The following is a 15,842-nucleotide window of genomic DNA, read 5'->3' as shown; positions in this document are numbered from 1 at the left end:
ATACATTTGATAACACCTTGATCATACTTGCAAGACTAGCTATATTATCTTAGAATGAAGAAGGGATGAGGTGGACGAGTAAGCAGAGGAGCTCTGAGACTCTATTACTCTTTCTGAATAACAAAAAAATGGCTTAAGTCTAAAAAAATTCTTTGAACTCACATGTGGATGATCCCATCTATGTGGCCCTACAATGGTTAGCAAGCTAAATACTTTTAGAGAGTATTTTGAATCAATCATCAACTAACCAGGCACAAATGCCATTGTTGAATAGAGGTGGGTGAAAATCTCTTAATAAATGAGTGAATATATCCTCTAAGGTGAATGACCCCTTAGGGGAACTCTTCCAAGATGAGTGCTCTTGGGGTGAGTGCCACAATGGACAAATGCTTGTGAAGTGAGTCCCCTTTGTGTCCTTTAACTCTATGGCTAACGTTTTTTATTTCCTTGCCTCATAAAAACACTCATAACAAGAATAGATACATCATATCACAATTAAATAGATCATGCATTTTTTTGAGCCAATTATTAGCAAGAATGAATTGTATGTACTGTTTCATTGAACAAATTATTAAAATTTATTATGACTTACAATCCTACATGCAAGATCATCCTATCAATTAAATATATCCTTATATATAATTTATTTCATAAAAATATATCTTAGGAATAAAATATATTAAAATCGATCATTTTAAGTTTATGATGGATGATAAGAATTATATGATGAAAAATATTTCATTTCTTTTTAATTAAATAGTTGTATATAATATATATAATGCAAAAAAGTTTTATTTAAAAAACTGAAATACTTTTTTTTTTATTTTTGTACATAGCATGAGTATATATCCAGAAATAGTCAAAACGATCATAAGGCCGCCTCTCAAGTCTCAACCTAAAATCAGGCTAATTCCACTGTCACCTCTAATGACAAAATGGCAACCGACTCGCAGCTCCGAGCGTGTTAATGGAATCCCGGCCGTATAAAATGAATGTACTAATAGAAATCTATGGAGTGGGGAACCGTACATAGAGAGACTCGAGAGAGCGGACAAAGACAGGTTCTCTTCCCCCTCTCCCCCCGTCTCTCCCCCGCGCAAAACCCTCGATTTCCTCTCGCCGGAACCCTCGCCTCCTCAACTCCTCCACTGCTGCGTCCGCCGTTGAGGTGCATATGGTTTCACCTTTGCGCAAGCGTCTTTCTTCTGTGAGTCGACAATCCCTAAAAGTTTACTTCTTTTTTCGTACGCTTCGCTGCCCCTGCCCAAAGTGCTGGCATTCTTGATCATTTGGGGGCATCCAACAGCGGTTTTATCGGCACGCGCCATGTGCTCTTTGGTCTTAAATAGTGGTCCTTTTGTTTCAATTTTGGAGGCCTTCTTCAAATCCGTTGGATTCTGTTTTCTGGACGTTTGTGCTCTCCCCTTTTTGGGAGTTTATGGTGTTTGAAATAAAGTTTGATCGTTATTTGCGTGTTTGATTTGGGGCCATGGGTTTTTTCAACTGATTTTGTCAAAGATTGCAGGCCTTGGTTCTTATTTGCTTAGCTTTTTTTATTCCTTCAACTTTCACCTTAGCGGAGATAGTTATATGGAAGCCATAGCCATTGTGGGTTTTCTGTTGTTCTGTAATATGATGTTTTGGTAGCGGACATTAACCCTTTTGACGATCCTAGAATTGTTTCCCTTTCCGTTTATGAGAAATTTATCTGATTGCACCATGGAACTGCAGCTCAGAGCTTGGTTTCTCTGACTTGCATAATGTATGCCGAGTTTCCCCCAACTTTTTTTTCTTGCTTGGTACTAATTACTTTTGACTTGAGTTTGGTACTATATCAATGCTAAAATTGTTGACATTTTCCTTCTCTTCACATATTCCTCATCAGAGATTGTAGTATTGGCTTTCTATGAAAATGGCATGGCCCGAAGTGGATGTAGGTAATGGGAGAGGGAGAGATAGTCTGGTATCTGAGATTGACTGCATTAAAGGGATGGGAACGTTATCTGATGCAGTTGATTCTCCAGCCCAATCTAATCCTCTAGGGATTAAATTTGAAGGGAAGGATGCTCTTTCTTATGCCAATATACTCCGTTCTCGAAACAAATTTGGAGATGCTCTTGTGTTATATAACATTGTTCTAGAAAAAGAAAGCGACAACCTAGAAGGCCTTGTTGGAAAAGGGATTTGTCTCCAGGCACAGAATCTGAACCGGCAAGCTTTTGAGAGCTTTATGGAAGTTATTAAGTTGGATCCGCAAAATGCTTGCGCTCTCACTCATTGTGGAGTTCTGTATAAGGATGAAGGTCGTCTTCTTGAAGCTGCTGAGGTATGGCTCCAAAGCATCTTTGTTCCTTGTGATGGCAACTGCAGAATTTTACAATCTGGCATGTTGTTAGAATTTGTTTCATTGCATTTGGAATTTCTCTCCTTATTTTCTGTATATTTAAAATATTTCTGGAGTTTGTAAGTACTGCTCTATAATTGATACCATTGACCATCTCCTTGATGTTTTTCGTTTTTTCTTGTGTCCATGTGATCTGCTGATTCAACTTATTTGTAGTACTGAGATGAAAAGCTCTTGCAGACATTCAAGAAAGATTATTATTTGCACAAGCATGTAGAATAACTCATTCTGCTCACAATTCTTTTCTTCTGTTTGCGATATTTTTTTTTATTTCTAAACTTTGATGAGTATCCTGAATGTGTTTTTGATTGGTATAACTTTGATCTGGTTGCATCCAGATTTCTTTTAGATTAATTGTTCATTGTTCCAAGTTCCAACAAGGAAAATTTATTCATGAGATAGCCTTTTGTAATTTATATTTGTGGGAAACACTACCTAAATTTCATTCTCTCTTGTTCACTACTCACAAAGCTTCATGATCATTGAAAATGAAGTTGAGGAGAATCTTCTCCATCCATATGAGATTAGCGAAATCCTTTTTTTTTGTACAAAACAATGTAACTTGATATTATTATAAAAACCCTTTGTATCATATGTTACGGTAGGTATTTTTTGTTAGTTCGAGAGGTTCTTTTTGCTTGACATCTGTTTGACAAAATGAATATTAGTTGATCATTGTAAAGATTGAGTATTTCAACTTAAATTGGGAAGCATAAATTAGTATTCAGTAGATTCTTCATCTTTATCGCCTTCCTAGAAGAAATTCAACCTCGAGTTTGATATTTGATGAAGCATCACTTGCCAAGTAACTCAGACTTCTCAATCACTAACTAGTCCCCACTAACCATCTTATATTTGATGCTATAAAATGCTTATAAATGGAAAGATTTTTAGAGAGCTTAAGGATGAGAGACTGTGATATTTCTTTTGTTTGAGTGAGTATTACCTCAATGTAACGGGTAAGTGAGCTCCCTAGGGTGGGTGATTCACCAATTGATATGGGTGAGCAATTTTCCATAATTTTGGTGAATGATTCCTATTATTGCCTATAATTTCATATTAATGAAATCTTTCTTCCTATCTTCTTACAATTATTTTTATTTTATTTTTTCTGTACGTACAAAACAATGGCATTAGTTGAAATTTATAGCAAGGGTAATGTATTCCAGCTTAAAGAAGAAAAATTTCACCTGCAATTTTTGTGCAAGTTGAATAAAAGGCATGGTGCTTTATGAACATGCTCTATGCTAATTTTATCCTATAAAGTGGTCACATTGCCATTGTAGCCATGGGATCAAGAGGGTTTTGGCATAAATGGACTATTTTTCTTCATTATTTTCTTTTTGGCACCTCATTAGCTGTCATCATTTCACTCTCAGTTAGAAATTTATATCAAGATAGTTTCAAATCTACTTTCCTCCCTCTTAATTCTTCTATACAAATTCTTCACCCTTTATGTTCTTTGTTGTGCATGCCTTACATGTTATCCAATCTATTGAATCTTCTTATATATGCTACTCTTTTTCCTTGCCTAATCACTCATCCCTACATCATTTTCCCGTTTTTGTCACTCAAGCATTGTTTCATTTCAGATCAAAATTTCAAGCATAATTATTCGGAGGATCTACTAATTGGAGAAAGCCTATGTTAATAAGTTGTTGCTTTCTATTAAATTCTATGACCTTTTGTTTAAATCCATTCAACATTAAATATTGAATTAAGCGATGCTAATTATGACTTGTGCGGATATATTAATTGACAATGTTGGTTATCAAGACTTGATTGATGAGTTTAGGTTGATGAAGCACAAACACTACATAATACATGATATGACACTGGCGCAAGAATACAAAATAACATAAAAATAGAATGCAAAATTCTTTGGACTCGATATTATTTTAGAAATTATTAATATTAAATGTATAATCAACAAACTTAATGTCTATATTTTATTTTAGAAAGTATTATAAATGAAATATCATGTCATATGCATCACATAAGAGCTCAAGGACCAACTAAACAAAGCATTGGCTTAATTATAATTATATTACAATATTTTATCACGCATTTTTTTTATCAATTGTACTGAATTGTTAATAACACATCAATATAATTAACATTGGTCATTAGATATGAATTTGTTAATATCAACATTATATTGTCCATGCAAAATAACAAAAAATAAAAGTTATATAATCCACACAATGCCTATAAAATATAAACACATTATGTATCAATAATTGACCTCACATGCTTCACTCCATGATCTTCATTGACTCTGACAACAATGTCCTCTTCAATAGAATCTTCACTATAATTGATAAATCCTCAAAATGCTTGAATTTGTGATATTCGTTGACTACAACACCATTGTCCTCTTCAAAAGAATTCACTATAATCGATGAAAGTATAGGTTACTAAGTTAGCTAAAAAAATTACACTTTATCATGAATAAATGTTCTACGGATGTTGGGATGTGTCCTGGTCATATTGGTGTGTTTCCTAATTGCGTGACCGTTTCTAACTCTTATTTTACAAAAAAATGTATATCATATACTATTATACTTTTTTCAATAGGGTAAACTTCAAAATAGTCCCTTGATTATTCATATATAACCAATTTATCCAAGAGTATTATGTTGCACCTATTTAGTCTCTCAACTATATAAAATTGATCCAAAATGATCCCTTGGGACTAAATTGAGAACAATTTTGTATAGTCGAAAGATAAAATTTAGGATCAATTTTATATCACAATTACAATATGGACGATCATTTTGGATCAATTTTGTATGGTTGAGGGACTAAATTGGAGCAACATGATACTCTGGGACTAAATTTGCCACACTTGATTAGTCTGATTACTATTTTGAGATTTTTTTGAACTTCAATGTGTCAAACACTTGTTGTAGGTGTCACGAGTGTTTGTGTTTTAACATGTAAAAAAAAATAAAAAATGCACATGTCAAAAACTTCAATGTGTCAAAGACTTTTTGGAATAGTTTTCCTTCATAAGTTTAGATGAATTGGGAGAATTGATGATCTACTCTCATATTGGTTGTCTTTTTTATTTTCATTTACTAAAGTTCAAACCTGAGTGTTGAACTATAAAAAAATAAATGAAAATCATGTTGGATGTGGTACAAATTAGATGGATATGTGGTAAAATCAAGATGAGAATGATATAGTTACAGCGGACATATTAGTAGTTAGCATTCATTTGAGATATGATTATAGAAAACAAACGTTGTGCAAAAGGTGGAAGCTAGATAGAATCAATATGAAGGGTGTGAGAAGTGTTGACCACCATCCCAAACACGTGCCGACTTAATACTTGTGCTCGCACGCGAAACCGTCGTTCGACTCATCCCACCTTGCGACCCCACCTCACTCGCGTTCGCCCAAACGATGCGATACTTCCCTTAAATAACTTCCTCCCAACAACACAATTGCTGTTCATTTCCTCAAAATTGAAAACACGCACGAAACTCCCTCTCATTTGAACTCCCACGCACAAAACTCTCTATCCCTCAACCTCATGATCCCGCACGCACGAAGCCTAACCCGACCTCCTTGCTCCCATTCTCTTGATCTCAAATGCAAGGAAGCTGTCGGACCAAGCCTCGCCTACGGTCCTGCGCTCAGCTCGTTGCTAGGCATACACTCCTTGCTCCCGTTGATCCCAGACGCCCGTTGCTTCCTATTGCGACCAAGCCCTGCCTCCGGCCTTGCGTCCGATCCGAACCCATCCGCCTGTTCCCACTCTCGTGCGCCACATTCGCGAGTGGCTTCACCCTCTTCCTACGATCGGACAAGAGCCCCCCATTTTGTTAGATCCGCATGCGATTTGCCGACTCCTTCCAGTGATAGTGCAGTGTGCAAGGCAAGATTGTGTAAATAATTATATATATATATATATATATATATATAAAGAATTTTATTTATTATACCATAAATTATAATAATTTATTTATCACTATTTCAAAATACCAATTTTATTATTTGATTCTTTAAATCAAGATAAAATTAGTCTTTTCATAAATTATTTCTATTTTCCATTTAAAAAATAAATAAATGAAAACGATATTTTTAAATGGTCGAAAACCATTTTGCTCCTTTATAATGCTCTCAAAATTATTTTAATTTTTATCTCCACTCTGACACTTCTTCAACACGTGTTAGACACGCCGAGAACGTGTCCCATTAAACAAATTTTAAATACAAATTGTACACACGTGTCCGACATGCATATCTTAAATATTTTATGAATTTTTTTAAATATAATTTCTTGTATTTAAAATTTTTACTTATTTAAAATATAAAAATTAAATTTCTTATTTCCTATTTACAACACCAAATCAATCATCCAGACTTAACCCATTCATCGAATATTCTCTTTTTCATTTCTTTTTGACAGTGAAGTTTTTTTCATCTCCTCTCTCAATGACTGATAAACGGCATCGAGGCCCAACTCTTGACATCCTAATATTAATCATTTTAAGCACAAATTCTAGTTAAATAGCGTATTATTTCTAAATTATTTTTCAAATTATACTTATTTAATTTTTATATACTATTTTTAAATATAAAAACTATAATACCGCGTCCAACCCGTGTCCGTTTCCTATATTTTCAATAATTGATGTGTACCATGTCCGTGCTGTGTCGTATCTGTGTCACCGTGTCTGTGTCTGTGCATCATAGAAAAGTATAGAAGGGTGGTTTCATTAAGTAATATCAATTATGCACAATGGGATTATCACAACTCCTGATTTTACATCACTTGTGCAAATCAGAGAAAAGGTGGGTGATTAAATTTGATATCATGTAGCACTTTATCAAGGACTATTAGAGGATGAAGATTCATCAGGCATGCAACAAATAGTCGTTAAAAAGCTTTTTTTTTTAAATGATAAAGATAACAATCAAGTAGCACTTGATATGCAGAGCAAAGAGACAAATAAATCAAACTAGATGATGTAATTTCAATTTTTCATATTGGATGTTAAAAGCTATAGTTGATTAACCATCAAGCTAAATTACAAGTTTTGATGACAAAGTCTAAAAGTGCATAATATATGTTTTGATTCGTGATTGCGTCAGTATGATGTTAAGGTTAAGCTGTGCTATGCAACTATTGGAAGGAACACTAATTGCAGTTATATGACAAATTGGTTTGATATTTGGTACTTGCAATTAAGGTTTTATATGTTGTTTGTATGGACAATCCTCATGATCTAGAGAAAATTAATATATTAAGGACCAAAGCTAGTATTAAGTTTCATAAAGCGTTAATCGAGTTCATGGCTCAACAAGATTTTACACTCAAAGAAATAGCAAAACTGCTTAGGCTACTCTCAAATCATGAATGACAGTGATTACATAACCAAATCATACACACTATCAAACAAATTTCAAAATTGAATATAACACTCAACATATTACAATTATAAGAGTCATAATGCGATTGCAATATAAATATATTGCAAGTGTAAATTGTTTTATACCATAATGATGTGTAGAATACATTATGTAAAATATAGCAAGATGTATTATGCAAGGACAAATATGTTGTGCAAGTATAGTGATTAAAATATGAATGCATTATTTAAATGTATTATGCATAGGCAAATAAAAACGTTTCATGTAAGTGCAAAAATACAAAATACATTATGTATGTGTATAAGCATTAATCAATACGTTAAATTCATTACACATATACTAAATACGTCATGCATGTGCTCCGATCGCTACATTTAATTTCTAAATCTAAAGGTCCGAGAATGCTGCTCAGGTCAAATATTCAAATTTCATCATCCTCCTTAAAAGGACTGGAGTCGACATGACTTGAAGCAACTAACGAATGCTTAATCATAAATCTACTGTAACTCTTCAAAGGTTCTCTAGATGAAACTCATCATAAAACACAAGCCTTCGGTTTAACGTGCATGTGTACATTGCTTTCTCAATCAGTACCATACGGGGGTGAACTCTTGTAATTTTTCATGCATGCATCTTTTTCATCTTTTAATTTGTCCATTTTAGTTAAATCATCATTCTGGATTTCATTTTCTTTATATTTTATAGTAATCTATTTAGTTGTTTTTATTTGTATATATTACATTATAAATCTCAATAATTCACTCAGTCTCAAGTTTGTTGCATATGTAACATTCAACTATATCATATGTACTACATTAATTACATACGATGAAAATTTATATTTCCATTTTCATTATTCTCTCCATTAATTCATATAATATGCAATAATTGTAATACTTAAAAGAGAAAGGAATTGTAATAACATAAAAAGAAGTTGAAATTTGAATAAAACAATTACATTATAATTACCCACTTTAATTGCTTATGTACTTCAATTCCCTTCAAATTGTTGACCCCTAAAATAGCCTTGCTTAATGCAACCAAAAGTTACATATCCAATTACATAACTATTATCATCCTTAATTTTCATTAATTTCATATGAATATTTCCTAAGCATAATCTTACCTCAAATCCCTTTTGATATCGTTTATTGGCTTCGACACTTCACCTTCATGCAGTATGTTAATCAAATTCTCCACTGTTCCAAATCATTTTAAATTGTATTAATCATTGCTAACTAGTTTTATAAAGTAATTATTATGATAACATTAATTTGATTTGATGTCTTTAATAACAACTTCCAAAGTGTGAATAATCATTTATATAACTATCAAGCATGAATTATTTGTTAATATGATTTCCACAATAAGCCTTCTTCTCGTTCTCTTTGAATCAAGACACCAGATTTCTTCTTCCTATTTGACAATCACCTATTATTTCGTTAATTAGAGAAATGTCAATATAAATATTCTATCTAAGTTGAACAACAAAAATATTGATAATTTAAACATTTATTATTTCCTTCATCGTTTGAGAAATAGAAGAAACTGTAAAAATCCCCAAATTTTTCTTTGAACTTTTCTTCCTTTACCTTTAGAGAAGACGTTCCCCGCAGTTTATATAAAATAACATGGAAGAAATTATACATAAATGAAAAAAATTGATAACCAAACCTCCTTTATTCTTCTTCCTCTCGTTCATTGTTTTCAGTCTGTTTCCTTTCATTGGAGTGAGTGAAATGAACATATTTCTCATGAGGAGTCACTTGTTTTCATTCCCATACGTGATTCTTCGATCGGAATCTAAAATTGACTTAGTTTGAGGTTTTATGCATGTGGCCGGCTTCGCCCAGCCCGCGTTCTACTTCTGCTAGTGTGGGTTAATAATCAAGGCTGACCGGTTCAATTGAACCATCTAGATTGAACCAACTATTACATAACTAATTATTTAAGACGCCAATGATGACTGTATTGAATGTAAATCTCAGTTGGAGGGGATACCATATTTTCAATAATGGAAGTTTAATCCGGCTCCTGCAACTATTTGCTGGGGGTTATAAATTTGAAACTAACTTCAGCTGACAAAGAGCGAATGTCTTGTCAGGTATCACTAAGATTCATTATCAAATAATCTCTCGCTAGTAGGAACGTGACACGTGCTCTCTGATTGGGTGATTTTGCTATAAAATAGCACCACTATATTATAATTATGGACAAAGCCCGTATGTTCTTTAATGTCTTCAAAAATATTTGAGTAATGAATCATAGGATATACTTGATAGTCATAAAGACTTTTTGTCAGACAAGGTAGACTCAAATCTATCCCCTTAAGACAAACACCACTCCAAGTCTACAAGGTATTTTTGGACAAAGCAACCAATGGCTGCTGAGAAGGTTCTTTCTGTCAGGTTGGGTCGACTAGCTCCTCTAACTAAGTAGACCGGGGACCATGATATCTTGGGATGACGGAATCATAGGATCTTGATCAGACCCATCCTCATTCCTCTATCATCAATTTTAAGCATATAGTGATAAATCTCAAATCTTAAACTCCAAAATTCAAAATCAAATTCAAATCCTAAAATTGCTGCGACTATACATTGGGTACTCAATGCCTACCTCATGATTAGCCTTAATCGAAAGTTCTCTCTCGTTATCGAGAGGTTTAGCCTATAGGAAATCAGAACTCACATCACAAAGTCCTCACAAAATGAGGGCGAAATCACTAGGTAATGTCTTATCTAAAACTCAACCTGCCTTCTGAAATTTTACCTAGAACTTAAATTCGTTAAAACACTCGGAGAGGCCGGGGTATCAATTTTCGGAGCCCACAAGAAGGAAAAGAGGTAAGGGTAGCTTGGTTTGAAAGCCGTGGTAAAAGAGCTCGGTTTAACTGAAATTAGCTCACATTTTGTAGTCAAATCGAATGAAGGTAAAAGAAGGATTTATAAAGCCAGTCCCTGACAGTTTGGGGCAGGACTAATGGTGATGGTGATTTTGTGACTTTAATGTAGCTGTTCAGCCATTATAGTTTTGTTGTGAACTGTTAGAGTTTTGAAGTCTAATTTCAATTTTGTATAATATACTGAAGATAAATTTGATTCGGTGATATTAAATTAATGCTTTAATTTTTCGCTTTGTATTGTTGTAGTTTGAATAACTTATGATTGAATGTTTAAAATTTACTTTGATATGCATATCATTTACTTAAAATAAAAAATTCTTATCCTACTCCTTTTGAATTGATGCTTTCACGTATGTTGTATGCGAAATATATTTTGAAGCAAAAATTCAGGTATTATTCCCAGCTTCTTTGAAGCCTGTCCGGTGCTTTACTTTGTGCTTATAGCAATATTGTAAGTTTTAAATAAAGCTTGCATGTGATTATAGCATAATTTTTGTAGTGATAAAATATTCTTTTTAAGATTAGGCTATATTATATTGTTGGTTCTCTCTATTTGACGATTTGCTAAAGTAATTCTTTTCTGATATGTATTCTGTACATATTGAATAATGCTAATCCACAATGGCATTGAAAATTCCTTCTAAATTACCAAAACATAACAGTGCTCCATTTTGATATTGGCTTGCTCAAATTTTTTTAAAATTTAAAATTTTACAATTATTTAATGTTGTCTGTATGCGAGAAAACTTTTCATCTTTAAAGCTTAAAATAGTTCTTAAATTTTGATGTTTTTGCTCTTTTAGTGGGGAAAAAATATTTTTTTATTTAAATTCTAAGGTCAGGTAAAATCGCATCTATCTAATCTATTTTATATAGCATGTACTCTTTCAGTTATTACATTATAATCTTAATTAAAATAAAAAATTAATTTGAAAAGGTCTCTTTTTTCCCCAAGTAGCAGATGATTTTAACAAAGTTTAAATTTAAACATTTGATGGATAAAGAAAGTGAATGTCTATCATATTTGAATCTAACAAAATGCAATAGTTTAATTTCATAATAAGATTTCCTTAAATTTTTTTTTGTATATTCATTGTATCTAATATAATCTATTTACTATGCTCTAGTTTTATTGATTATATTTATTTTTTCATATAAAGAATAAATTTGCAAATATCTTTTTCTTTTAATTATTAAGAAGTTTAAATAATCTCAAATAAATATTATTCTACTATTGGGTCTATTTTTAAATATTTAATTTTTAGAATGATTCAAGATATTTTTTATCATTTAATTTTTCTAAAATCACATAATAAATTTTAAGTTAATTTTTAATTAGGTTTGTATTTTAAAAATTTGGTCAACTTTTAGCTCAGGCCAAGCCTTTACAAAGTCAGTGAGTTAAGTCTTACTCAGGTTGAAGCCTTGCATGTATCAACATGAGTTAGCTTAAAGTTCAAATCAAAGTCTATATGCATATATGCTTGAATGCATATGCATATTTGTTTAGGAAAATTACGCACGGAACACCCAAAATTTTCCTATTATTAAAGTATTAAACTACCACCTAGCACAAAAAAAGAAAAAGAAAAAAACAAGCAAACCCATGTATTGCATGTTTTATGGAAAAATTGTTGGGAAGTTCATGAAATAAAAAATATGGGTTAGGATTTTATTATCCTCTTCAAGATTTGGGTGGGTGCTATAACTGTAAATGGAAGTAGTTGTGTTAGTTTTGTGAATATCTCATTTATATTTAAATTATTGTATTTGTGTTTAGATCTATTGGACTCAAATCATGCCCAGACCAATGTTAATGAATCATGCTTGACTTGATTCAATGTTGGATTGCACTAGCCTATTACTAGACTTAATTTGCTCGAGATGAGATCGAATAACTTCAAGTCAATTTTGAACCAAGGTTGGATCAACTCTAGATCAAATTGTTATCGTCTCTATAATAAAGTACCTAAACTAAATGAAATAAGAAAACATTTTCATTATTATTATTTTAAAATAGTTATATAACGCCTAATCTCTATTTTTTATTCTTCCATGTATTGAATCTGTTAAATTTCTTCTTACTCGATAAAGCTGAAATTGGAAAACTTTTTGGGATGATGGGTAATTGTGTGTTTAAATTACAATATCAGTTTACTGTTGAGTACTTCAATTTGTCTTTGGTTTTTTCTGTTTTAAGAATTTAACTTAACACTGCCGTTGCTAAGTCCCAAGTCCTGGATGAGAAAAGTGGAGGGTTACGTTAGGTAGTCGACATCCAGCATAAAACTTGTCGAATAATCATGACACAAATCCTTTAAAAAATTGTGTTAATACTAAGACGTCCCTTGGATGCGACGCGCTATATGCCCTGAACACAATGACAAGTGTGCAAGGGCCGCTGCACCGACACCCTGGTGCAGTGTTAAACATGCAAGGGTTCCACATCATGGATTTATGTGTAATAAAGCTAGTCCATGAAACTAAAAGTAGGAGAGAACTTAAAATATATGCTCCCTTACAGGAAAATTAATGGAACTAATGGATATTATGAATTATAGGAAGATAAACATTTGTGCATTGAGGAAACTAAATTGATTGGAGAGAAGGCTAAGGGGATTGATAGTTTAGCATATAAACTATGGTATTCGGGTAGAAGTCGTACTATAAATGGTGTAGGTGTGATTATAGATAAGAGTTTGAAGGATAATATATAAAAAAATAATAGAATTGGAGATAGAATTATAGCTTTTAAGATTATTGTTGATGCTAAGATTGTTAATATTATAAGTGTTTATGCTCCTCAAATCGGTTTGGACATGGGTTCTAAATTAAAATTTTTGAATGATTTAGAAGAATTAGTACGAAAGATATCTCTTGAAAAAAGAGTTTTTTTTGGAGTAGATTTAAATGGACATGTTGGTAGAGAGGTAGATGATTTTAAAAGCCTTCGTGGTGGCCATGGGTTTGGAACGACAAATGAAAGTGATAATACCATATTAGATTTTTGTTTAGCTTATGATTTTGATTGATTTCTTATTTAAGAAAAGAGATGAAAATCTTATCACTTATAAAAATGGATATAATAAAATGCAGATTGATTATTTTCTTATAAGGAAATTAGATTGTTTAGATTGCAAAGATTATAAAGTTATTCCGAGTGAAAATTTATGTACCCAACATCGATTATTAGTTTTGGACTTTAATATATGGTGCATAAAATAAAAAATAAAGTAAAACGATTTTCCAAGATCAAATGGTGTCATTTAAAAATATTAACAAAAGTATTTTTGAGAGTAAGATTTTAGATCTTAAGATTTTGTATGTGCATGAGGATGCTATTATGTGGGAAAAATGGTTAGTGATATTAAGAATATGATAAAAGATCTGCTTCGAGTTTCGAAGGAAAAAACTCCTAATTATAAAAATAGTTGGTGGTGAAATCCAAATGTGCAAGAAAAGATAAAAAATAAGAAGATTTGTTATAAATATTAGTTTGGATATAAAAATTCTGATAATTGGGAAAGCTATAAAGAGGCTCGTAAGGAATCTAAGAAAGCTATTTGCGATGTAAAGAACTTAGCTTTTAATGATTTATATAATATATTAGATACTATGGAGGGAGAAAGATATATGTATAAGTTAGCTAAACAAAGATATAAGAGTAGTAATGATTTAGTTCAAGTGAAGTGTATTAAGGATGTGATGCAGACATTCAACCGTCAATGTCTATTCGAGGAGGAGCTGAAGATCGACGGTTGTGATCGTCCTACGTTATTTTAAATTTTATTTGTAATTTTTATTTTAATTATTCATTTTTTGTTTTTACCCGTACTTAAGGGTCTAATCTTATGTAAGCCCTAGGGGCATGATCGTCTTATTTTAGTTTTTTTTTTATTTCTGAGGCCAATGTGGAGTTTTAATAAAATTTTGTTATGTACTTTTGTTCTTTGGGAGGACGTTAGTGAGAATCCTTATGGAGGGAATTGTGGTTTCCACCAGCCACAGGATGGGTCTGGGCTCGTGGTTTGAAGTTCCTTGGTGAAGGACATCATAACCCGTCAGTCTTCGGAAGAGTCCAAGGCTCGTGATTCTATCTTTTTTTTCTTTGTTTTGTTTTTCCTTATTTCCTTAAACCGTCACCTCCTCAAACCCTCCACCAAGGCGCGATCCTCTCACCGCATCACCTCCACACTATCAACTTACACCAGCCCCTTTCTTCATCTTCCCTCCCCTTGGCCGAAATCCACCAAGGCTCCACCCACCCGCCGGCCACCTCCTTCCTTAACCTCACTTCCCTCTAAAAATCCCTCTTTCCTTATTTAAGTTGTCATTAATTTGGAAAGATTTTATATTCAAATTAATCTAATTTGAATTTCAAATCTATCATCATTAATTACATTAATTTTGGAAACTTCATTCATTTAATTAATTAATCAATTCTGAAATTGATTGGTTAATTAATCCCTAGCCCAAATATATTGAACCTAGACACCCCTATTCCCCCATCCCTCTTTCTTCCTCCATTCAATTAATTTCCTTCCCCTTATTGCTCCCCAATTAACTCCCATATCTTAATTTTGAATTTTAAATTTTGAAAGGTCTTTATTCCCTTTTCTAATTTAAAATTTTAATTAAAGAATTATTCAATTACCCCATTACCATCTTCCTAATTTAGCCCCATCTTATTTGGAGAGATTTTGTAATTCAAATTCAAATTCAAATGAATTTGAATTTTAAAATATTTCCTAAATGTCCCATACCTATTTTAGGAAATTCCTCTCAATTAGTGCAAATCTGAATTAAATGATTGGGTTTGAATTTAATTTCACCTATTCAATATATGTGTCAACATACATTGAATGTGGACAATTCTCCCTTTCCCCTTTCTCTTTTTTCGGCCCCCATCCCTCCCTTCTTCAATTAATTAAGAAATTTTAAAATTCAAATGACCCCCCTCCATCGTTCTACATCAGGATGAAGATCAAAAAGTATTTTTCTTAGAAGATGATATTCAACAAAGATGGATGAGATATTTTGCTAAACTTTTTAATGAAAAATGTGAAAATGCAATTGACTTTAGTGAATTTAGCACCCTATGTAAAAATAAAGATTTTTATTTTTATCGGCGTATTAGTAAATACGAAGTTA

The 15,842-nt window shown here is 32.3% G+C and overlaps 1 protein-coding gene across 1 annotated transcript in view; it reads left to right on the top strand.

The window, feature by feature from the left end:
* The first annotated feature begins 878 nt into the window (after window positions 1–878).
* LOC110114142 (probable UDP-N-acetylglucosamine--peptide N-acetylglucosaminyltransferase SPINDLY) overlaps window positions 879–15,842 on the top strand; it is a 79,718-nt gene continuing 64,754 nt past the window's right edge. Inside the window, exons 1-2 of the mRNA XM_020846913.2 lie at window positions 879–1,207; window positions 1,886–2,326. Of these exons, the coding sequence (XP_020702572.1) occupies window positions 1,907–2,326 (420 nt within the window). The 5' untranslated portion in view covers window positions 879–1,207; window positions 1,886–1,906. The remainder of the gene's footprint in view (window positions 1,208–1,885; window positions 2,327–15,842) is intronic.

The sequence above is a fragment of the Dendrobium catenatum genome, unplaced genomic scaffold, assembly GCF_001605985.2.
Source record: "Dendrobium catenatum unplaced genomic scaffold, ASM160598v2 fragScaff_scaffold_621, whole genome shotgun sequence".
Taxonomy (NCBI): domain Eukaryota; kingdom Viridiplantae; phylum Streptophyta; class Magnoliopsida; order Asparagales; family Orchidaceae; genus Dendrobium; species Dendrobium catenatum.
The sequence above is the reverse complement of the archived record's forward strand: the minus strand, read 5'-3'. Positions and strand labels throughout refer to the sequence as shown.